The 25551-nt window shown below is 45.8% G+C and overlaps 1 protein-coding gene and 1 non-coding gene across 2 annotated transcripts in view; both read left to right on the forward strand.

Annotated features, from left to right (window-relative positions):
* Nucleotides 1–25551, forward strand: part of Atf6 (bZIP_ATF6 domain-containing protein ATf6) — a 69918-nt gene that overhangs the window by 10865 nt on the left and 33502 nt on the right. The window contains 4 exon segments of the mRNA XM_077648565.1: nucleotides 8221–8361; nucleotides 16114–16372; nucleotides 20157–20488; nucleotides 22056–22133. Coding sequence (XP_077504691.1) covers nucleotides 8221–8361; nucleotides 16114–16372; nucleotides 20157–20488; nucleotides 22056–22133 — 810 coding nt within the window.
* On the forward strand, nucleotides 4892–4965 carry TRNAK-CUU (transfer RNA lysine (anticodon CUU)). Its single transcript has one exon. It is a non-coding gene; the product is annotated as a tRNA-Lys (tRNA).

Raw genomic sequence — 25551 nt, forward strand, 5'->3', positions numbered from 1 at the left:
CGATCAACTTGTTCTGTCTTTCTTTGTACAAGGGGCATAATATTCCTGATCTTAGCAGGGTGGATAGGGCCACTGTGACATCATATTTATTTGCCACGGGCTTTAACCCATGGGATATATTCGGTGCAAAATAGGGAATGAGAGCAGATTTCTCTTGAGTTTTTTTAGTTTTCATTAATGGAAGGTGACTGGCCTTTTGCCCATTTCATTAACTTGACACGACTGGACTACTATGTTACTTCAGTAGCCTGCTTCCGACAGTCTGGACACATGTGCATGAAAGATGTCATGCATTGTATGTATATGCGATTTTGCAAGGCTAGACTGCAGACAAGAAATAACAATGCCATTCTTCACAAGTTTTGAATGCTCAGAACTATAGTTGAGGATCAGTTTTTTTTTACCTGGGACAGTACTGCCAGCAAGTATGCACAAGATTAACAAGTAGCTTAATATCTAAAAACCGCAATTCATCTACTTTTGGCACCTCTAGGATGAAACTGAGCCCTGAGCTGCACTCCTTGAAGACATTTAGAATGTTAACGATGTGGTCGCTATCCAGCTCTGTCGACTAAAACCAAAAAATTGTCAACTTAGCGAAAGATGCCCTTGTGCATGCCTTTCAATCTCTGGTTGAGCTCGCGATCAACTTCGTCAAAAGAAAAATACTGCTCAGGATAGGTGCAACAGGCGATTTAATGCAAACCCCAGACTTCTGTACAAAGAGCTTGCCTCCCCAACCTACAATGGTAGAACCAAGGTACACTGTCAGTATTTCCAAGAGTGCTTCTACAGAAACAGCGGTCTCATTCGCAAACCTCATTCCGCAATTTCATCCATGCTGCATGACTTCATGGAAGACAAAAGCTGATAGATCATGGGGTTAAGAATAATACATCTTTGACGTCGATGCTGAAGGCATATGCTGAGCCAGGATTGTGCTCCCTGAGAAGGGCAACAGTTGCATCTGGATTAGAAATGCCAAAAGGATCCTTGTGGGTCAACTTGGAAAGATGCTTTTGTAAATACCAGGACATGTGATTCTGCCAAGTTTCTCGTTCTAAAACAATGGCTCGGAACAGAATGCCAGGCTTGCGTGTCACCCACAACAACATACCAGAGAGGGGATGGAAGCATATTGCATCGCCTCGTATGGTAACTGCATCAGCACGCCATCACTCTCGCTATCAAAAAAAGAAATAGGATATCTCCGGAGATCTTGATGTTGTTTTCTTTTTGAACTTGAACTGATTAATTTTTGTCATGTCATTGTTGCTTCGTATTTAAAGTCTGGCCTTTCCAGTAAACCAGTTGTTAGAACGGCGCCTGTCCTTTGACCTCTTTTTTTCTGTGCTTGCAAAGTTTGCGCCTACAAATTTCGTCATAAATAGCCTCCAACCAGCCCAGCTTTCTATCCTGTTCACACTTGTTTCTTTTGCTAGTGGTATGCCTGAACCTCACCAGGAAGCACGACAGTCCAGTTTTCGGCAAAATCAAAGTTAAATACAATGCTTCCACGCTGTGTGCATTTCTTTACTTCGTAGATCGCTTTCCCTTGTGTCTCCCTAATTGGGTGTGCAAGGTCCATCTTGCCACTACTAGCCTTTTCACAAGATCGCCTGACTCCCATGTCACTAATATTTCTTCGTCCTCTGGGATATTAAGTTCCCCCAATGTCAGAGATCTGCCTTTTAAACACTGATTGCATTAAAAGGCACTGCGTTGATGACGGAATGCAAATGAATGCTGGGTGAATGTCGTCAACATCGATTCTGTAGACAGTGCCATTCTCAAGAGTGGCGAGACAATATTTATAGCTGGCACAAATGACACGCATGCACACATCATGCTGGGCATAACATTTTACCCATCAAGGTCTCAAGGTGTAAAATTTTGATAGGCCAATGCTAGAATCAGGAGGATTATCTTTGTATATGCAGGGTGCCTCTCTAATTGATCTAGTCATGAAACACTTTGTTACGAATGTTTTTTTCTCCATCTATCATAACCGAGAGGACATCCTTTTTGTTAGCCGCCGCAGTGGCTCAGTGGTTATGGTGCTCGGCTGCTGACCCGAAAGACGCAGGTTCGATCCCGGCCATGGCGGTCGAATTTCGATGGAGGCGAAATTCTAGAGTCCCATGTACTGTGCGATGTCAGTGCATGTTAAAGAACCCCAGGTGGTCGAAATTTCCGGAGCCCTTCACTACGGCGTCCCTCATAGCCTGAGTTGCTTTGGGACATTAAACCCCCTAAAAACCAAACCAAAAACCATCCTTTTTGTTAGGACTTGTTTGGAGCATTCCAACTCATCCTTCATGTAGTATTCATGCGCGCCACAGATATGCACTCAGGGCTCACCTTATGCCTGGTGAAAGGATCTGGTCTGTACCACATGCCGTGATTTTCTTTCAGTTTCCTGGAGTTGTTGATCAGATATATCGATGCTTTGGGAATAAGCTTTGAAGGCCTCAGCCTTCGCTCACGGGGGCTCGTGGGCCGCGCTCTGTGCGACGAACCATCAGCAACTGCAGCAACAAAATTGTTTTCATTCCAAACAGCAACAGAAGTAAGAATCCAAGTCTTGTGAATTGGGAAAACAGTCAACCCGAGGTTGGGTAAAAAAAGAAAAAAAAAAAAAGAGTAAGTGAAGACAAGGCAAGCAATTGCACACGCGGAAAGGCAGCTCAAAAGGGCAGCCGAGGCACCAGGCAACCTGCCACAACAGCGAGGCAATGAGACGTACTCACTTAGTAAATGGAAAACAGACAGGCTTGCTCGGAGACTTACTCAAAGCTTCCTTCACTGACGCGGGAGTACACCTTTTGGGGAAATGCTCATCCAACACTGCCGAAACGCTCCAGCCGAAGAACCCTCCACTGCCGCTTACTTGCGGCTTATCTAGCGCGGGATGGGTCACGTGCAATTTTTACGCGCTGCCGTCCTGGGGCCTGCCTGACATGCGCAATAAGGTCGCTGCCAATTGAGTGCAGCCGGGTGCACTCGCCACCATCGGAACGGCGCCCATCACTTGTGATGCCTTGTGTGCGTCCTTATACGCCTAGACAGAGGAGCCAAATGCGCACATTCCCCCCCCCCCCCCCCTCTTCAAGACCGAACCGATCCTGGTGGTTTGAAGAGAGAAGAGGGTAGCGGAAAGACAGAGAGAAAAAAAAGAACAAGATCTATCAATGTATTAAATGTCATCGAGGTCTACAAGGTTGCCGTCGGCCACGGTGTCCCAAGATGGAAGGGCCGGTGGCATTTGCTGACTCCGGTTCATAGCTGCGGCAAACTCTGTCAGCATGCGACGCCTGGCATTGTTCAGAGTGTCTGGTTCCAGTGCTTTGCGTAAAGTGTTGTGCAGGTGTTGCTGCTCCTTGTGTAATGCTCTGCTGGTGTGCACTTCGTCGTAAATTATGCAGGCGTCGCATAATGAACACCGGCCTACGCTGGCCTCTTCGGGGAGTGGCTGGAGGGGATCGATGCGGCACAGGTCCTCCAGGTTACGGCTGGTAAATGGAGCTGGTGCCGGCAGGTTGCTCCTCTCCGGGCGCACCTGATTCTCCCATGCAAGTGCCGAGGTGAAGGACGCTTCTGTGCCACCTCCCATGTGGCACCAGGTTGCCACGTGCCGTACTCTTCCTTCCGCCGCGGGCACCTCCTGTTGCCGCCGCGGGGGTGCATGATAAGTGGGCTGGCTGTAAGGGCTCAGGACCAGGCTATGGTAGGCCCCATAAGTGGTCACGATTGCCGGGACCGCCGTGTTCGTTTTGGTGATGACGCAGTATCCTGCAACGGCTACGGAAGGAAGATCGTCATGTGTATAAACATCAGGGCCTGTAATAAATGACTGCATAGAAAATCATGCTATGGCCTCTGGGTGGGTACTATATTGAACGCTCATGGTATGCTGTAAGGTCGTTAATGTTGATGGGCCCTACTGCCCGGCCACTATGATTGCTTCGCAGAAGTTAGGTTAAACTGGAGATGCGGTTCAGAATTACGAAAGGACCTTCACAGCGTGATGCGAGGGAGGTTGCAAACCCTTTTGCCACATCGCTGAGTGGATTCGTGCGGCGGAGGACCTTGTCGCCGACCTCGAATACTACGAGTCGTCTTCCCTTGTTGTACTGGTTGGATTGTTCCAGGCGGGCGAGGTCCATGTTCTCTCCGGCCTCTTTCAGGGTTCCGGTCAGGCGGCCAGACAGATCCTGGGTAAACTTGGGGTGATTGCAAGGTGACAAACCAGAACAGTGTGTCAGGTCATGTTCGATAGGGAACCTGAGCTCGCGACCGAGAAAAATGGCTACCGGCGTGAATCCTGTTGACCGGTTTACTGTTGTGGCAAAAGCCATTTCCTGCAGCCAGGCATTCGTCCTTATGGCGCTGTATGCATGCCACCATCACCATTTTGAGGTTTCTGTTAACCCACTCTGTAATGTTGGCTTGAGGATCGTATGACATAGTCTTTTTGTGCTGCAAGCCCAGGGCCTTGCAGGTCTCCACAAATATCCTGCCCATGAAATACGTGGCATTGTCCGGGACAAGCTACGCAGGAAAACCAAAATGGGTGAAAGTGTCTAACAGCTTATCTGATTACCATCGCCTAGTCTACACAGTGGGTACAGTTCTACCCATTTGTAAAAATCATCCATCATCACTAATAATCGGGGTAAGGATCGGGGGTAAGGGCCCATTACGTCACATACTACGATCTCCCATGGGTATCTGCTCTCCACGGGTTGCATGAAGCCCGATGGTTTCCCTCCCCTCGGCTTCTCAATTTGGCACGTAGGATAAGTTTGAGCATACATCAAGATATCTTTTCTCATCTGCGGCCATGTCACGATGCGACACAACTTCTCATAGGTATTCTTCCCTTCGCTATGGCCTGGCTAGCTCAGGCGGTAGAGCATGAGACTCTTAATCTCAGGGTCGTGGGTTCAAGCCCCACGTTGGCCGCCAAATGAAGGCCTCAGCCTTCGCTCAAGGGACTCAGGGGCCAAATTCCCACAGCCTCTTATTCTCATTTTTTTCGAGTGTTGATGGTAGGATAGTGAGAAGTTTCCGCTGTTCCCGGGGTGTCATAGATGCTGCATAGGCTTGCCTAAAGCTTTCTGCCCACTGCGCGTACAAGGAACACCTTTCTTTGGCTGAACTTCCTGATGCATCACCTTGGCTGTAGTCCCGGCGTTTCTTGCGGTTAACTTTTAGTTACCGCCTTCTACACCTCACTTTGTTTCCTTTTGATGTAAGCAGGCCTGTCCCGACTTCTCGCTGTGCCTGGTGGTTTCAACGGGGACACGTCGATGGTCACAATGCTCCGCTTGATGATTTCTTCTTCAGGGGGAATAAAAATGTCATCACAAAACCGCACTTTCCGTGAAGATATCTCATTGCAGAAGTAACAAAAGCACGGGTAGCACAAGTAGTCCACCTCATTGACGTTCACAGGTCTTTCAGATATTAGAAGCTCTTGAAAACGTTGATGTCTAGGTCGGTGACGCTGCGAAAATTATTTCTTTGCAATGAGCTTCTTGTGCTTGGCAAGGTAACCTGCACAAAACATTGGGTCTGAGCTATACTTTGTTGCCATGAGATGCACGTGAGCAGTGCACGCAGTAATAGCAAAATGCAAGCATATCTCTCGCTCATCTGCGATGGAAGTCAACATCCGAAAACCGATAGGGAGTGCTGTGCCCGGACTCCCCTCTACCCTAAGGGGATTAGAACACGTCCGGCATAGCCACTACAGCTTTTCTGGTGCACCCTCTGTCCACTTGATGAAGATCTGCCCAAGGTCTGCCATAATGGACCGCCTGGAGAGTACCCGAGTGTCTATGGCTCCAATCATCGTGCTGGGCCGCGTCACAGTACAGCCATCGTCTGCCGAAAAGAACGTTGCGCTGACCTTTAAGCACAAAAGGCTTCGTTTCCAGTGGTTCTTCGTCGTGCTGCGCACTGCGGTGGCGGGCGAGCATGCTTTATTCCCATCCACCGTGACCATGTCTGGGGACAAAGGACCAGTTTCTACCCCACGTGGCTGTGTATAGGACGAGAGAACGAACTTTCAAAGCGCCGCTTCGTAAAACGAGCATCTGGGCTGCGCGGGCGTATGCTTAGTAGCCCCGCTCTGATGGCCGCTGCAGAGGCCAGGTTATCTCTGTATTGACCCGCTCGGCGCTGCCGACACCTTTTTGCTACTCCACATCTTTCTTAGAAACTGCGATCCAATCATTCCTGCATTCTATAGACATGCAAGCAAGAAGTGAAATATACATTGTTTACCAGTCCTTGCTGAAAGGTCTCATTGGAGAGGTCATAACTATTAGACAGAAAATTATGTATCATGTTTTTAATGATTACAAAATTTGATATAAAGGAGAACATGTAGACAAAGTTTAAAAATAAATTTTTTTTTAAATAGTCATCAGAAGTTTTCATCGTTCTGTGTTTTCTTGAAGTTAGCGCAATCATATCTGTTTATCGAAAAGACACATAATTATGAACTTCAGCAGTTTGATGGATCAGTGCGCATATCGATGATAACGCATAATTACTGCCACTCTGCTACAAGCCATTTTTGATACAACGACCTGCAAGCTAGATAGAAAAACGTTCTTTGAGCGGATTTTGACAAATTTAAATTTAAAAAAATTTTAAAACATCAGCTTGCAAACAGACAAAAATAATGGAGTACAAATAAAACCATCCATATATTTACTCAAACAATTTTCAGATACCTAACTTTAATATATTTTATGTAATTCATAACCAAAGTTGTCCAGAACAGCAAAGCACTTTAGTACGGAACTCCACTTCTCCGTCATCAATAATGTCGCATGGTTTGAAAAAATTTTTTGGAGCAAAACCAATTGTGAATCGCTTCATTCCAGTGCTTAGGCAACAGTATATAAAAATTTCAAATAAATTTAAGAGGTTGACCAGCCACCCTTTGTCCGATCTTACGTAGAACCACCCAGCTTTTAGCCATCTTTTCGTTTGCCCAGATGTATGGGTTTACTGACCTTGCAGGTTGTTATTGGTGTCCCATTAATGCATTGGCATAGGTTTTCTATTAGTGCACAATGTGTTTCCTTGCTTCTGCTCAGGCCTAGCATTGTGGCTAGGCCATGAGAACACTTTCTGTGAGTCGCAACCGGACTGTTAATTGCTTATGTGATATATGGCCTGCATGTGTGGCTTATATTCGTGTAGCATGTCTGCATTTTATGAGCAAGAGAATTGACTAGTGTACAGTTTAGTGACACCATCACTGTTCTGTCTGCGTAGTGTATTGCCTCTGTACAACTGATTTACAGGTTAACATGAGTCGTTGCTTTAAATAAAAGCTAGTACATTTACAGCAATGAGACTGCAACAATATGGCTAGTAATTGTCTGGTTTAACCGGAAGTACTGTTTCATTTTACTCAAAAGAGATCAATGACTTTGGATGCTATAAAAATTTTGCAGAGCGAGACTTCAAATGGCTACTTCAGATTTGATGTGGCACGGAGCAATGTCACCTGTGAAATATTCAGAACAGGCACTTATATTGTGGAATCTTTGGATTTCGTGTGGCCTGTCCTGACTAAGGGAAGACGTGCTCAATGAAGGTGCTGTTACAAATGTTGTAGCTGGCATTTGGAATTTTTTGGCCTGCATTAGAGAGTTTCTGCAAGTCTCCAGTAGATGAAAAAATTAGCTATGGTTTAAACTTTGGTTAACCCTGGTGAGAAGCGAAAGCTTCCTTTGCATGGCTACATTCACAAACGCCACACACACTGCCGAACGGATTGTCTGTAAAAAGTCGATGAAATGCCCAAGGGGGCAGTTGCCACCTGCCGCGGTGGGCAGATTGAGATGACATCAGTAGGTCACATGACCTGCCACGTGATGCCTGTCACATGACTGCACTGACACTGCCCTCTTGAAAACCTAGCGTAGTGAAGCTTTCGCTTCAAAATTAGTTTTTTTGTAATTAGAGAGAATCCACTTTGTTAGGTGACTAGATAGCTGTGAAGTAAAAATACTTTTTGTGCTAGGTGACTGCCAATAATACTGCTTCAGTTTTGTCATGCAGCGTGTGCCAATTTCTTTAAACCAAATGGCACACTTTACTTCACACACTCTGTAAGCACAATTTTTTGGTACTGCCATTTATGTTCTGTGTACTGAAGAGGTGCACCCATGTCCTTATTACTTGTCTATGCAGTCCTCTGCAGCTGGTATGGATGGCTCACAGAACATTGAAAAAGCCTTCTGCATAGATGAATGTAGTTTTGTCTCAACTGGCATCAAAATGGAAATGGAGTCTACACGCAGCTATCCGGACCCAGACACCTTTCTTAATAATGTGAGTTTGTTTCCTGTTGTGTGGGCAGGTGTTTGGTGCCACTGCATGTGGAGCTTGATATTGATGAGAAGCTTTGATCCATGCCATTTCACCAGAATAATAGTACACCATGAGCTGAGTTCAGAGAAGTAAGCTGGGGGAGGAGTATTGCTGAGAGTTGTTCTTTTGCTGGTTTTTCTTCGTTTTAAAAAAAACATCTGAAAATAGCTTTCATTTCCTTGCATAAGGCCTGGTGGTTTGAAAGCTGACTTCTTAAAAGCTTCATGAAGGCTTGTTAATTGGTGAATGAAATGCTTATAACAAGAAGTTAATGCAATTGGGCTCACAATGTGGGTTTTGCGTCACCTAGTGCAGTATGTGGGCTAGCTGGTCCCATGATGAGAAGAGAGCATGAACTGGTTGCAATCCAAAGCGATCCTGAATGGTAGCATTGAACTACTTTGAACCTTGTTATCTGAGTTGGAAGGAAAATGGGAATTGGCCAGCAGTGGCCTCATTGCTTCAGCATTGGAAGCGGTCTAGGTTCATGCCCGAAGTGCTGCAGTCTGCCTTTTCACTATTGTCCAAGAGTGCTTGTGTGTATAAGACCAGCACAATTCAGTGCATGCCAGGTCACCAGCCAATTTGTTCATGGGTTACTATTGCTAGCACTTATCTTTGCCTCAGTGCAACCACAGGTCCTGTTTAATAGCCCCAGTCGAGAAAGACCAAGGGGCAATTGGAAAAGAAATTAATAGAAGTGGCAGGGGGATAATGAGAAAGGTGGGTTGGTTAACAAGGCAAAATGTCCTGTTGGCTGCCTTAAACAAGGGAAGGGAATGTAGGAAGCAAAATAGAAAAAGAGCAGAAAAGTCAACCATGTGATCTCTGTGATGACCAGTAAAAAAAACAATTCAATCGGAGCCACTCATTCCTGTCATCTTTAAATATCTTAAAACACTGAAAGGTGGGGGGGGTTCTGGGCAACTGAGAAGTGGAGTCACATTCGCAGGTTATGGCTTCAGTGAATGCCAATGCTCCATTTAGCACAGAGCTGCCTCAGGGGGCACTTATTGAACATAGAAGTGAGGACAGTGGCTTAAATTTCCGCGAGTTTTTTAAGAGGAAGAATTAGGAGTACATAGAAAAGCCTGGTACAAAGTGGCTCTCATGGGAACTGTGAACAGTATGTAGTACAGCTGTTTTCAGAATTCTGTGGAATATGGGAGCCCTAAAAAAAAACTGGACTTTCTAAGAGTACAGGCCAGGTGACCTAGAAATGAGTGCTGAAGTTGACATGTTGCTCGACAACCATATATATCAAGCAGCACAGGTCATCGGCCCAATATTGCAACAGGATGGTCCCATCCTGGTCCTTTGTAGGGCCAGCTTTGCCAATACAGTTCCAATGTTGGGCCAATTACTTGTGCTGCTCTGTGCCTCTCAATTCCAAATGAATAGGAAAGTTAAAAAAGTAGTTGTGAAGAAATTGTAAAATAAAAAGTAAAAATTGTGAAAGGAAAGTTGAAAGGAGGCTAAGGAAAATCAGAAGGTTTACGGGAACCATTGTATTCCATTTAGGACCTGCTGCAGCCAAGGCCGCTTAATGGTGAAGGGTGGAGGTATGGGGGATCTGGTGCCTGGAGATCTTGTCCAGTGCCGCATATATAAAAGTGTTTTTGTACTTGGCATTGTACGTGGCATGTTTATTTGAATGTCTGGACCTGCTCAGGGGCCCTTTAGAACATTACAGATACTCATAACTGTCACTGTTGCGGAATATGGGGGTATAGCCTTCCGCCGCCGCCGCACTCCCACTCCGCGGATACAGCGTTTCCGCTCGCTAATCGCAGAGGGGTTTGTGCTCAAGGGAACAAAGCGAGGGACGACAAAACATGAACGCTCATGTGGTATTTGCAAGTAATACACAGAGCGGGCCAGCTAGCTACAGAACATCAACGAGGCATTCCTCGGAAATAGACCGCTACGTAAGAAGGGCTTCCAATTTACCGGCTGGGGCAGGTTGGCGACTTCGGAAGCATCGGCAACGAACGTTTGTATGAGCCGATGGCTGCCGCATTTTCCCGTGTGCGTCGCGTTCTTGGGTCAGAGCCATCCCCGAGCATGTGCTGGGGAATGATATGCCGAGAGCGCGTGTTTCCTGCGCTCATTTTGCAGCGTGGAACCAGAAGTCCAGCGGCAAGGCACAACGGATCTCCGTGCGCCTGCCGCGGAAGGTGACGAGAGCGTGCGGCTGCAACCGCTCGTGACGCTGGCCGGATTTCGAAGAGACTCTCGCCGGCTCCATCGAAACGCGGCCGCCGCGGTCGGATTCGAGCCTGGGTACTCCAGGGCGCTCGGCTACTGATCCGACGTACCCGGGTTCAAACCCGACCGCGGTGGCCGTGTTTCGGTGCAGGCGAAACGCAAAGGTGCCCGTGTGCTGCGCGATGTTAGTGCACGTTAAAGATCCACAGGTGGTCGAAATTATTCTGGAGCCCTCCACTTCTTCCTTTCATCTCTGTGTTCAGGTGACCGCCGAGATGCGAGACAGATGCTGCGCCATTTGTTGTTGTTGTTGCCTTAAAAGTGATGGCACATACCCACGATGGGGGATAGGTGGTGTCCAATCTGAACGAGCTGCAAGGCATGCTGGGTACTCCGACTTCCGGGTCTTTCGGCGAGATGCGTGTGTACAGCGCTTTGCTTGAAATGCGGAATTGACAAGCTTGAATTCGGCTCTTCATGCGTTAATACGCGCGAATGAAGCCGTAAAAAAGGTTAGGATGCTGTACATGTATTTTTATTATGTCCGCGCTCGACGTCCCGTATTTGAATTAAAGGGACCCAGAAAGGGGGTCTCAATAAAGGCGTGATATGTCTGTGACGGTTCATAATTATCCCCCAGCAAGAATTATTTTAATGCGTTTTGTGGAAGCTGAGTTATATGCAGACAAAATTTGAACTTCCACGTCTTCGCACCTTTCTCTCTCCTCTCGCACACCAAAACGACGTCGCTCCTCCGCCGGCCCCACTCACTCGGCCCCTTCCCTACCTCCGCCGCCTGCGGCGCGCGCGGAGTGGCCGCGGCTGCGGTAGCGCGTGACGTCTGAAAGAATTTGGCGCTGTGAACCAATGATAACCCCCGGCTGCTGACGTCATGTGCAAGACGTGACGTCGTCTGCCAGGTTTTCGTGCGAAAGCCCGGCACCGCGCTTCGCCGCGAGGTGTGAAAGCGGGAATTTTTAAAAATGTATTGTAAATTTCCCACTCGCTTCTGAGGTCTCGTATGCTGCATGGACGCTCGGTGGCCTGTGTTCTACATAGTGCAGGCATTTTAAAGCCAAGCTCGAACACCCCTTTCTGTGGCCCTTTAATGGCGAAAAAGCGTTGCAAGTGCGAACATTTCGGCGTGCATCGTCTGTTCGCGCAGAAGTTTAGGACACTTCATTCACTCGCTAAAAAGTTCTCCTGTTGTTACTCGGCTGCTGCATTGATCTCTAATATATGTTAGGGAACATATTTCCGAGAGGTTTCACGCTAGCAGGCGCTGAATATATGGACTACCAGCAACTGAGTGGCTTCGACGGCGAAGAGCTTTCATCATACAAATCCTCGGAGGACTTCAGGTACTTTCTTTACACCAGCCGCGGTGGCCTAGTGGTTAGGGCACTCGGCTACTCAGTCAGAGGACTTGCGGGTTCAATCCGGGCCGCGGCGGCTGCGTTTCGATGGTGGCGGAGTGCGAAAGGCGCACCCGTGTACTGTGCGATAGAACCCGTCTAAACTAATCCAGAGCCCTTCACTACGGCGTCCCTCATTGCCTCTGTTTCGCTTCTAGACGTGACACCATACAATTTGCAATATTTTATGATTTTCTAGTCTACAAAGCTTTCATGTGCAGTGCATCAGAGCTGCAAGGGTTTCTTGCTACGCGATAGCACCGGAGCTGTCGTTGCCTGTAAGCAAAGTTGACCGCGTTTTAGTTACGCTATAATTGGCACATGCGGCAAGTTGAGCTCCTCCCAAAAATCTGTACTTATCAATGCTTCACAACCTCAGCAAAGGTGCGCAATTTGTTTTACTGTCTGTTATGTTCTTGTCAGCTCAACTGCTTTTGTTGAATATTTGCTATGGCTTATGGAATAATTACTGCACTAGGTCGCATGCATAACAACTGTCTCAAGCAATTGAACTTCAGTTCGTCTGTAATGCAGAAATCCAACTGCATGACAAATGTGTTGCATTTTCAGCCCTACTGTACTCTCTCTGCCAGTATGAATTGCACCGAGCATGCGCGGCTCGAATTTGTGGCTATAAACCTCTACTAATGTGCGTCAAGGGCATGGATAGGCAAGTGACAGAGCAGCTATTCCAGCACTGAGAGAGGTGCGCCTATTTACCGAGGCTTTGGTACGTGCACAAGAACTACACTCGCACACAAAATTAACGACACAATGCATTTCACAGCCTGCATATGGTGGTGTGAGACATAACATGCCATTTACATATAACTTGTAGCTCTGAATGTTAAGAATTCCTGTGCTTGATTTCCCAATGCCGGTTGCTGTGTTATGTACATGAAAAAGTACAGTGAAATGTACAGTGGCCTAGAAGGGGCCCCTTCTAGGCCACTGTACCTGTAGCCATTTCACTGTCATTTACTTAGTGCTCGGAGCCTGGTCGAAGAAGAAACACCAGCCAATGTATGGACAGATTTCCCAATGGCTGGCACCTCAGCTGTTGATGCATGTGTACAGAAATGTGGAAATATAAAACTTGTGCATTGTATGCGAAGTGTTCAAGGTAAGGTAGGTAAGTAATAACACAAGCAGCTGGGCAGAAGATTAGCTTGCCTTGTGTTTTTCTTAATGAAAACCCCAAGTCAAAACAAAGCATCAAAGCCTGCTGCACAACTTTGCTACAGGCACCACAACAAAGTCAGGCATAAAGACAAAACAGAAAGCAGACTGCAGCCAAAAGCAGCACTAACTCTTCACATAGGCAGCTTTACTGTTTAACTGCAAAATGAGAAAGTTCATCAGCTGTTAATTGGAAACTCTTCTTGTCATGTGGGCAATAACATCTGATATAGCCTTTGTCTTGCAGAAGCTCTTGCAGGCACAAATTATACAGCACAGTATGTAATAAATTATTTTAATGCAGGAGATCCGAGTGACAAATGGTAAATTATAATAAACAGGATGGTAGAGTGTAAAAAATTCATGCTTCAGCTTTTCCAGCACACACAGAGGCTTGATCCGTGTTGTTTTCAGCATTTTCTACAAGTTCATTAACGAAACCTTGTGCAATGTTGAACGAAAGGCATTCCCATCCAGCTTTAGTTTTCGCGTGAACACTGCGGCATAGCTTGAACGTTAACTGACTTTGGTAAACTGTCCCCAATACACTGGTGATACCAAAAAACCTGGGATGTCTGTAAACACAATCTGTTCCTTGGCCTTTTAGAACTTGTAATTTTATAGCATGTTTATTACTCTTTATCGTTACGGATAATTGACCCAACGACCACCAGACTGGCCTCTGCCGTTCTTGCAGCATTTCGGACTTCTTCAAATCACCAACGTCCCTATCAATAAGTCAACCATTCAGTGCAATATTCCTATATGCCGTCATGCAATGCATCACATGTAAGCTAGAGACGCAAACATTTATCTACTTCACATGCATGTTCAGCATCCAGACAGTTTTCAAATGATGCTTTTCCGCACAGCAACAGCTCAGTATTATAACATTTGTCTTATATGTAAATTCTCCCGCGTGCTGTACAATGAAAGGTGAAAAACAGCTAGACTATGTTGACTGCTGTATTTTTTTTTTTAAAGCTCGGTTATCCTTAAGTGAAGTTTCTCATAACTTACTCCCTCAGAGTATGAAAAGAATAGTGGTGAATAATTCTTATCACTTTGTGATGTCATCAGCTTGTCTGTCACCCACCCTCTCCGCACACAGGAAACGGAGAAACATAACTGCAACATGCGGGTCTACACAAACGGGTAACTTAATAACTTAACAGCTCGCTTCTCCACACCTGCAGTGTGCTCATGTCGATCGACTGGTCTGCTGGTGAAAACGTGTTTCACTTTGGGCACGAAGTTGGGAAATATGTTCTCATAAAACAATTCATAAATCCTAAAAGTTCACGTAAACATATACTGCGACCAGCAATGTCAGGCAACGGGACCCCGCCGTGGCCGGTATCGCCGTTTCGGCAGCTGACTGTTGCGATCGCATAGGCCTAAAGTGTTAGCTCTGGATTCGAGCAACTCGCATGCAGCACAAATTCCTGAGCAATAAATCGTTCTTTCCTTTAACATCTTGTCGAGCTGTAGTGACGGAGGCCGAAGAGCACATATCTTCACACCTACGGCCGCGCTGTGCTACCGCAGTCATGCGAGGACGACTGTGTCCGAAGTTGTCCGAGCGAGAAATTTGTGCTCCTCAAGGAGAGAAAACAGTCTACTGAACCAAATCCCCAAACTTCCACAACGCTCTAAAACGTTTACCGCCAACAAAACGCTCGAAGCAAAGCCAAGAGCTGTCCTTGGAGCTCGTAGCAGGCAGTCTGCCAACGGATCGCAACGGCGTACTGTTTTCGCCGTTCACTACTTGACGGCACCCGGAACATGTTGCATTCCATTGCTTTGAAGTTGCTGCAGTTTGAGGCAGTGCACAACACCCTTTTTTATGCGATGTGAGCGTTAGTATTAAGGAAAGAAATGCCGAAACCGCACGTCTGCAAGCAATGCCTATAGAAACGAAACCGCAGAAAGGCCCCGGAAGTCCAAATTCACGTGACAAGGCTGAGCCGTGGCGCAAATTTTCGAAGTATTTTGGACACCACCTTGGGATTGGCCAAGGTTTGGTGCGGATCCAAACAGGAGGTCATCGAGGTTTCGCTCAAGCGGCTGTTAAATATAAATAGAGGAATTTCCTTTCCCAAACAACCTATTTTCATTTTTCTCCGCGGAGTTCTGCGTAATCTTCGAGGTGGCGCTCCCGTCGCTGCTTCCGCTTCCCCCATGAGGGAGACTTCCCATCTCGCCCAGCCGGTGCTTTTCTGTGACGCGCGTGGTCGGTCGCGTGGAACGGACTGGGGAGCAGGTTTTTTTCTGTGACGCGCGTGGTCGGTCGCGTGGAACGGACTGGGGAGCAGGTTTTCCACACTGTTAACTGAAGGTGCAGAGATTATTGTAAGTGGCATATCAGCGCAGTGTGCATGTTTATTTAAAATGTTCAGACCTAGTGGGGGCTCTTTAAAACCATTTCGGTTACTTGCAGCCATCATATTTAACCAAGGGAACGGAGCAGCGCAAAAACAAGCAATCACACAAGGACAAGACACGACACGAGCGCTGTTCTTGTGTGATTGCTTGTTTTTGCGCTGCTCCGTTCCCTTGGTTAAAAAATGCACCAACTAGCCCAAATAGATGTTTTACTGAAGCATCACATTGAAGTGTTAAAATTCGAGACAGGAAAGCTGTGAAGCGTTTTCTACCCATGAGTCCTGCTAGCTTGTTCCATGAGGTTGCATCTTGGGCCTCAAGTCCATATTTCAAAGCAGTGGTTTAATCTGTGCATCTGCCTTTGTGCTTGCATTTTATTCACATGCCACAACCAAGGCAGGGCATATCACAGTAATGGGCTCTTTGCTAGTCTCTCCTTTGTAGTTCTGCATGGGCTGTGCTGTGCAGCTCTTATTTCTTCTTTTTCTCGCTGAATGACTAAATGCTTCAATTTTGGCTTCTTCAGGTTCAAATGACTGAATCAAATGTTTTGTGGGGTTCACCCAATGCCAGCACTGTGCCAGAGACACCTCCTGACACTCCGCCTACCCAGAGCGGCTCTAGCACCCCTCCACATTTGCTGGATTGCCCAACATATATGGCAGGTTTCTCAACTTCGTCGCACACTGCCTCGGAGCCAGTTGCGGTGCAAGTTCCAGTGACACAGCCACAAGTAGCAGCGCCATTGCTAACGGTGCCATCACCTACGACTACAATGGAAGCAGGTAAATTTCATATTGAGACATGATTCTGAGAAAGGTGCTGAAATGTACTGGCTAGCATCAGAGCTTAAGTGCAGAAATTGATGACATCTGGGTCTTTACACGTTGCTGAAGATTCTCCAAAATGGTGCCTAGTTTGAAAGAGGTGAACGATAAGAGCTGGTTGAACCAGGATTTTGGTTCACTGATTGAAATGTTTAATGCCAGACATGAGCAGCATTATGCTGTGGTTGTTGCAATTGCAAGTTTGCATAACTTAGGTAGGATGGTGCTCCAAATACTGTTGATATTATTTAGCTGTGTTAAACATTCTTTAATAACAAATGGTTCTAGGCAGAGTTTTTTTCACTTGATTCAAAGTCCTGAAAGGCAACTTATGACCTCTTGGCAGTGGTGACCTTTCAGAACATTTGGAACAAAAGTTAGGACACAAGGCTGTTTACTGATAGTTCTGCAATGATAAAGCAGCTCAGTTTGTCTACTGAAGTAGTCAACTCTGTTTTATATCAGTGCCATAAGCCTTAGCTCCCAAAATAATAAATTGCTTTGAAGCACATCTGAACGAGAAGTGTGGCAGTTTTCATTACGCATTGAAGATGTTACGAGCTTTGTTGTCGAGACGCTACAGTTATAACATTTGATTGAAGTGCTGCAAGCCCAATTCTTATCTATGTTAGGCTAATACCTCCAGACAGCTGACAATGTGCTTTTTCATTGTAGTGCTTGCCATCTAAGGGACATGATACATCTCCTCATTGGAATTTGTGCGCCATACAGTTGTAGGGCATGTGCATGTTGGGATTCAAGATTTCCAAATGGGGCAACGTAGGGAACTTTACTCTACATATGCCATTGAGTTTTAAAGGTTCTGTGCAAACATTTTGATAACCAAGTGCAGTTTGCTCATGTAGAGCGAGATTTGCTGTTCGTTTTTGTGATTTACTACCGTATTCACTCGAATCTAGGCCGACCCCCTAAAGTCCAAAGCCAACAAAAAAACTGTTACCTCGAATGTAGGCCGAACAAAAAAGGCGAGGATAGCGTTCACAAAATGCAAACAGCATTTATTGAATCTGAACGTGCAGAGCTCATTCAACGTCGTCGTCGCTGTGTTCCTTGTCACTGTCACCTTCGAACAGTGCGCTACCTTCGGTACCGTCAAGCGCGTTAGATATGCTGCACTTTTTAAAGGCGCGCACGATCAAAGTACCTGGGATGTCGTCCCACGCCGCAGCTACCCAGCCCGCCAGCTGCGATAGCGATGAAGTTTGATGCGGCCCGTTGCCGTTAGCATGTGGTCTTTATCGGTCAACCAGTCCGTGTAATACTTCTGCAGACGATCCTTGAAAGGTTTGTTGATGCAGACATCAAGTGGCTGCTACTGGCCCGTCATGCCGCCCGGTATGACGAGGCCCGTGTTCGCGAGCGCAGCCTTTACTTTGTCGGTCAAGTGCCCACGGTAAGAGTCGACGACAAGGAGCGAGTTCTTTGTCAGAAGGGCTTCTGGTCGCCGTCGCCACACAATCTTGACCCACTCATCCACCATCGCACCCGTCATCCACCCGTTCTCATTTGCCCGCACAATGAATTTCTTGGGAACGTTTCTCGAGCAGGCAGTGTATTCCTTTTAAATATGTAAGGAGGGAGTTTGTCCATCAGCTGTGCAGCACGGCATCACAGCTGCGCTCTGCTTCTTGTAGCCCGCAGAGCGCACCTTCACCCCCTTGGCACCCTTTTCATTCACGGTGTACGCCACTGGCATAACAAAATACACTGCCGTCTGGTCGGCGTGTCGATCTGCCTGTCGCTTCTCTCTTTCGCAGCACGTAGCGCTGAAGAGCTATCAGCTTTTCTTCGAAATCGCTTGGCAGGGTGATTGAAGTGCGACGTCGGTGGCTGAAGCCGGAGCGCTTCACGAATTTCTGAGGCCAGCCCCAGCTGCCTTTGAAATCCTTCAGACGTTAGGCCTCGCTCCCTCGAAAGTTCCCTAGCTTTCGCTTGCAGCACTTCCGTTACTGGAAGGGCAGCTGCTCTCTGCGCCCGAACAAAGCCGGCCAAAACTGTCTCCACTTCGTGGTGGCGGCCTTTCTTTGGTCCGCTAAATGCCATCGTTGCGGCGCACGCAAAAAGCTGCTGTCGTCCCCTCCAACGACGGACGTTTTTCTCGTCGACGCCGAAGTCCCGCCGGGCTTGAAGGTTCGACAATGGCTCTGCGGCCATCACAACTTTTCGCTTGAAAGCTGCACTGTAGTGGCATCTCCTGCTTGGTGCCATCGCGATAACACCACGCCGCACACCGGAACGGCCGACACGACACAGGTCGAAATGGCGACCTCGCTTGTGTACGGTTGGCTACTGGCACGGCTAGTAGCGGCTGCGATACTGACTTTTGTAGATGGCGCTAGTTGTGCACGACATTTAGCAGTTTCAATGGCAAACTGGCGCGTTTTTTAAAATCCTCGAATCTAAGCCGACCTTAGAGTTTTTAATATGATTATTTGAAAAAAAAAAACTATCGGCCTAGATTCGAATAAAAATGGTAATTTCTGAGAGTGAAGTCGCTTGAATGTTTCCAATAGTCTTTCTCATTTTGGTGCTGAGTGAGCTCTGGGAAGATAAATAGTGCCTTTAGATATTCCCGCCTTTTTAATGTGTGGCATATTCTGAAGGTTGCATGTTATTTAAACACTTTTGAATGCGCAAGCATAAGTTTAACAAGATGTGTGCTGCTGAGCTGGCATGAGAACGGTTCACAAAAAGTGCAAGAACCGTGGTCGTGGGGGCAAGAGGGGCTGCTGCCCCCCCCCAACATTTTTCCAGAGGGGGCAGCGCCCCCCCCCCCCCCCCCCCCCCCATCGAGTTTCCAATTGCTTGCACTTGGATCAGATTTCTGACAATTGAAACACTTCAGTTCTAGGACTCCTTTAATGCAAAGCACAGTGGAACTGAGCTACTTGGCTTCATAGCCAGTTGTAAAGCATTTCGTATTTGAGTAACCTAAGCCAGTCATGTCCCAACAGGAGTTAACTGTCTGACCCGTGTACATGATCATGATTAGCAGAATGTAAACTATGCACAAACTTATTTAACCAATTGATCACTCCTTGTGGGGACATCTATAAAGCTGCCCATTTCAGCGCGTTTTATATTGCCGTGAATCTTTGCACTGTTTGATTGTTCGCATTTAAAACCATGGGCACACGGCTTTATCATTTTGTTTTGCAATGCTAGATGCAACCAGACTTATCTCCGTTGATCGTGGCCACGTGCAAATGCTTCCACATTTTTCCGGATTGTTGTAGTTGATGTTGGTTTTTTATTTTGAAGGTTCCTTGCCAGCTTTAAATTGAGCGCGGCCAAGAACTGCATGCATTCAGTTCGATGACTGCCCAGCGCGCTTATGACTATTGCCGCCGCCGAGTCATTCAGTTCTTAGTGGGCGGGAGTCAGCCCCTTAAACAGTTTCTTTTGGAAGCCTTTTCATTGTCTTCCTGACTGCTGGAGTGTCGTCACCACAACGTGACAGTTGCTTCATCCTTTGAGCATTGAAAAATAAAAAATAATAATACAAAATTTATTATTTAAGTTAGCATTAAATAAAAAACAAAATAAGCTCGGAAGTCTTGCCCCCCCTCCCACTCAAAAAAAAGTTCCGCAGTCCCTGAGCGCAAGCAACCTTTCTATTGGAAAGCAATAAATATTGTCATCAATGCCTTGCAGTTTTCATTTTGCTCAGGTATGTGGACTCTTTTTTAGCTGTGCTTTCTGTGTACCATGGCTTTGACAGCACAACGAACGCTGATGCTGACCCGGGCGGAATTTGACCAACTGACAGCACAGGGAGTCTTCACCATTAATACAGCCACACCAAGAGACGAGTGCAGCATCAACACAGACGCTGTGGCGCCTAAGATTGTATCGCCACGGGCATTGACGACAAAAGCGGCCAAAGCTCCTCTCAAGATAACCGTGCCTGCTGTCAGTGCTTTGGTGTCTGCAACCAACCTGAGCAGTGTTTCCCCCACAGCTTTGCCCATCATCAAGACTCAACCTGTCGCCATTGCCAATCCTGCTCTCATCTCTGGATCCACAAACTCACTCTTGCAGCACATCAATGATGTGCGTATTTTTACTGATTTATGCCCGTTTCACCATTTATAATAGTACAATAGCATCAGTGAACTCGTGCATGCTGCCATAATGACCACATTGCTTTGTAATATAAACTTTCCATCATCTGTGCTTATGATGAACATGTAGCAGTAGCAGTTGATGCAGGGACGGAACAGAGTGACATGTGCTTAGTTTAGCTGACTTTATGTATAGCATGTTCAGGTTTCAGGTTTTTTTCATGCTGTGGGAGCATGGAAACAAAACAATTCCAGCAGCTTATCACAAAGCATGCACACTCAAAATTAATGTATTCATAAGCGGAAATAAAAAAACAACTTGATCATGAGATTGTGGAAATCAAAGCATTAAAAAAAACTTAAAAATGATTGTGCAACCATTTCTTTGGTATCACTTTGAAAAAAAGAAATGGATTTCCTTGATACTATGGTTAGGACAGAATGCTGGGCTTGTGCTATTTTTTATGTTCCCACTGTGTAAAAAAAAACTTGAACGTGCTATGAATTATATCAATCTAAAGTTAGCACATGTTGTATACTTCATTCGTCCCTGTGTTTCAAGCACTACAAGTTTTGCCATTAGCAACCAACTTGCCCATATGGCTGCCATGATCTATGTTTGCAAAGCTAGGTGATAATCACAGAAGGCACATGAAAGCATCCTTTCCATTTGGGCTCCTTGGAAGCGTTTGTACCTTGGCCAGTAAGGTACAAAGGCTTCCAAGGAGCCCAAATGCCTGTGGTTTCACATGGCAACATGTTTGGATGCTTGTTTCCCTTATCTTCATTAATTTCCTGTCAGATTAAGCTGTTTTTTTATTACTGCACTGTTTGCTGCTTACTGATGCATTTATTATGGTACCGGGTTTAAACTTGTGCAGTCTGATGTGTACTATGGCTGCTCAGAATCATAGCGAGTGATGATTTTGCAGGAAAGTAGTAGTTGCTTTTGATTACATTAATCTGTTTTGGGGCAAAGTTAGACCGGTGAAATTGTCTGAACTCCTTGCTTGTACCTGTCGATAAAAGGGCACCATTAAATGTAATCCTAACTCGTCTTTTCTTCATCATTGATGATTCCCTTGTATTCCTTTCACCCGCATCAAGGTTTTTCTGTCTGTGTCAAACTTTAACATTGTACATTGTTAGTAGCCCCGCCGCGGTGGCTCAGTGGTTAGGGCGCTCAACTACTGATCCGGAGTTCCCGGGTTCGAACCCGACCGCGGTGGCTGCGTTTTTGTGGAGGAAAAACGCTAAGGCGTCTGTGTGCTGTGCGATGTCAGTGCACGTTAAAGATCCCCAGGTGGTCGAAATTATTCCGGAGCCCTCCACTACGGCACCTCTCTTCCTTTCTTCTTTCACTTCCTCCTTTACCCTTCCCTTACGGCGTGGTTCAGGTGTCCAACGATATATGAGACAGATACTGCGCCATTTCCTTTCCCCCAAAACCAATTATTGTTATTATTATTATATTGTTAGTAATGTCAGGTTCGAATTATACCTTGATATTACTGTTTTGTAAATAAGTATTTACAGTATGTTTCACTTTATTGTAGGCGAAGGCACTAAAAAGGCAGCAGAGGATGATCAAAAACAGGGAATCTGCTTGTCTGTCTCGGAAAAAGAGGAAGGAGGTGAGTTGCTGCATTTTTTCTCATGTGCACTGGTTCAAGGCGAATTCGACAGTTTCTTGCAGGTCTCAAGTGTTCAGTGTTTATTGGAACCAAAATGTGAGCTCAGATGTTCTAGTGCATCTGAACTCAAACTGTAGCTTACCTAAAACTTGGTTAAGGCCGGTTGAAAAAGAACGTGTCAGATTTATTGTGCTGATAAAGCAGGCAACAAATGCTTCTACTCCTCACACGTGTGGCTCCTTTCCCAAGGAAAAAAAAATGTTCTTCACAAGCCTGGTGTAGCTTGATTAGCAGAGAATACCCATGGTCTGCTATTGGCCACAGGGCACTTGCAGTTGCTGTGAGGTTTTGCTTAATTTTAAAGACAGTGCTCTTTTGATTTGTAACAGCATGACGTAAACATTAGCGGCGTCCTGAGAGAGACACATGTTTGATCATCGTTAGAACAGTCTATGGTGGGCTCCTCTTAAGGTGAACTCTGCTAAATTGAATTCTCTAATGAGCTGAACAGGTTCCATACCATTTTTTTAGCATCCCTAATTGCACACCGGAAAAAAAAAAAAGAAGTGACCCATGGACCATTAAACTAGTGCAGGTTGGTTAATGTGGACTATCTGCATTTGGAACATGTTTCAATGAATATCGTAATACGCCAAGTCGTAGCCCAGCTCCCCACCACCTGAAATTCATAGAAGTGGGGTGGGCCATGTCTCAGGGACCAAACAAAAAAATAAGAATGGAATAACTAGAAAAATATGCTTGTTTTTGTTTGCATCTAGCATGGCTTGACAAGAGACACACTCAACGTTAATCATTGGATGTTATCTTTCTCGCAAGACTCATAAAAAAAAAATGTTGTACTGTCCACGAAATCCATTGCTTGCTTCACGAGGGCAGCTCCAGAAGAGCACCATTCGAAGCCATGACTGTGATCAGCCTGTGCCAAAAAGCGAATGCAGTACAAAAACAAAACAAAAGAAAAATGCCGGCCAAAAGATTAGAAAAGAAAAAAAAAGCCAGGGGGGAAGGCATTCGAGCTACTAGCTAGTAAAGTGACCTACGCGTTGAAGCACTTCAAAGCAAACGCAGAACAAAAAAAAATTATCCGACGCTGAGGCAGCGATCAAATATCGAGCATTAACATACCTGACACAGGTTGCTGGTTAGACCTGCCGCAAGCTAGACTTAACTAGTAAGTATATGCTGCAAGAAACCTGAAATCGTATGCTACCACCCCGAACACTCTGCGACAAATGGTTGAGCCGCAGTGTTCATATGAAGATTTCTAGGCGTGGAATTAGGGGTACACAGGTTGCCGTTTCGAATACCTGCCATGAGCTAGGCTCTAACTTAACTATATAGTAAGTTTCTGCTGCACAGAACGCTGAATCGTAGGACAACCATCCGCAACATTCTGCGGAAAATGGTTGGCCCACAAATTTTACACGACTGTCAGGACTAAGTGGCCCGACTTTGTCACCTGCCAGACGGGGATATATATACTGGATCGGCATAGTTCACACTGCCGCTTGTTATATTATTCCATTATGCAACAACCTCGGTTACCATGGCAACCACTGGGATACAATGTCGTTGCTATCCGGAACATTCTGCGGAAAATGGTTGGCCCACAAATTTTACACGACTGTCAGGACTAAGTGGCCCGACTTTGTCGCCTGCCAGACGGGATATATATACTGGATCGGCATAGTTTGGTTTCAAATTGTGGTGCTCGGTCATCACACTGCCGCTTGTTATATTATTCCATTATGCAACAACCTCGGTTACCATGGCAACCACTGGGATACAATGTCGTTGCTATGAGGCTGTCATCTTGGATTCTATCCTTGGAATCAGCATAATTTGGAGGCTCAAAACGCGACCAGTAGAGCTAATGCTCTAAAATGCAGAACGAATGATTCCGGTTCCATTCAATGACCTCCACTTCTTGACTGTGTAGCTGTTCCTCATTGCACATAAATAGGCAGGTCAACACCACTGGTAGCGACAGAGACATGGGGAATGTGGGTCACAAAATAGCAGCTTTTATAGACCTGTGTCGAAAGAAAGCTCCACCTGTTGCACACAACTGCAACTAGGTTTGGCACCATTATGGAGGGGTCATCTGGCAATCTAATTGTGATGTCTGTATTGGCGCTGCATGTCATGGTAAAAATGGAGAGCCACCTTCTGTTTCATAATCAGGTGCAAACAGACTTCCTTGCATTTGCAAACAAAAGAATGCTTACCTTCATTATCTCAATAGGTTGTCTTCTGTACGACCTTCCTTTGATCTTGGGAGCTTGAAAATTCGAGAAGATGCGTGAACAAAACGGTTTCTTTCTGTCTCCTCTGAAGTTCGGGAGGGTATTTTTCGCAAATTGTGAGGCCCACGGTTTACATTTTCTAGCGGTTGGTGATGACTCAGTGGTTTTGACATCACGATATTTTGCCCACTAGGTGGGTTTGTGAGGGCTCGGGATATTACGGTATATGTGTTACATAGATGCCTTCTTGCCTGGTGAAACAAGGTGAATTGCAGGCTGGCTTGAATGTAACATGTAATTAGGCAAATTCTTTTGTTCAGGCACAACGATTTTTCTCAGGAGCATGAGATTTCTGAATAGTGTTCGGAAAATATAAAGAGATGCCCTCCTGTGCAACAAAGGCGCTATCATTGCAGAAAAAATTGAAACATACCACTTAACAGTTGATTGCAGATCTTTTATGGGATGACTAAAATATTTTTCTTCCTAAGCACTTTATGAATGGTTCTTTGTAAGCTCCTCAGCATGTTTATCTTGTTCTTCATTTTTTAATGGGCCTATGTCCTGTCACATATTTTTTTATTTCAGGCACTTCTGTTCGCTTTTGAAAAGATTGGCACTGATAGAATTGTCTTTACGGGGTATCTGTATTTAAAATTGTTGACATTACTGCAAGTTTTGAAGCCTTTTGTTTATGGCATCAGGCCTGGTAGCTTAGCGTTTTGTTTGGAATTCAGAATTGCAGTCTTTGGTGTTCATCATTTTGAGGCTTGGGTGTTTCGTATCATCTCCTTGTTTGTGTCTTGCTGTTCCTGACAGTTATGGAGTGGGTATTTGATCCACTGTATCAGAGAAAAAAAAAATTGATGTGAGCGTGACATTGTTTTGTTACTATGTGCTTTGGAAGCCAAAGCTAGTCCTGCTTCATTTAAGACTGTTTTCGCCATATCATGCCATTTGCTAGCCGCTGCCTGTCATGAAAGACAGTTGAAGAGAACGAAGCTAGGACCACTGTCAAGAAATAGAATTTTCTCTGAAACTTCACTTACTTTGGGTGAGGAACACTATCCACATAGATTACCCTAGACTAGAAAGGAAATGGGAAACGGATATGAATGATTGCCAGTGTTCATAAAAGAAAAAAAACATAT

Source organism: Amblyomma americanum, chromosome 1, assembly GCF_052857255.1.
Source record: "Amblyomma americanum isolate KBUSLIRL-KWMA chromosome 1, ASM5285725v1, whole genome shotgun sequence".
NCBI classification, from domain to species: domain Eukaryota; kingdom Metazoa; phylum Arthropoda; class Arachnida; order Ixodida; family Ixodidae; genus Amblyomma; species Amblyomma americanum.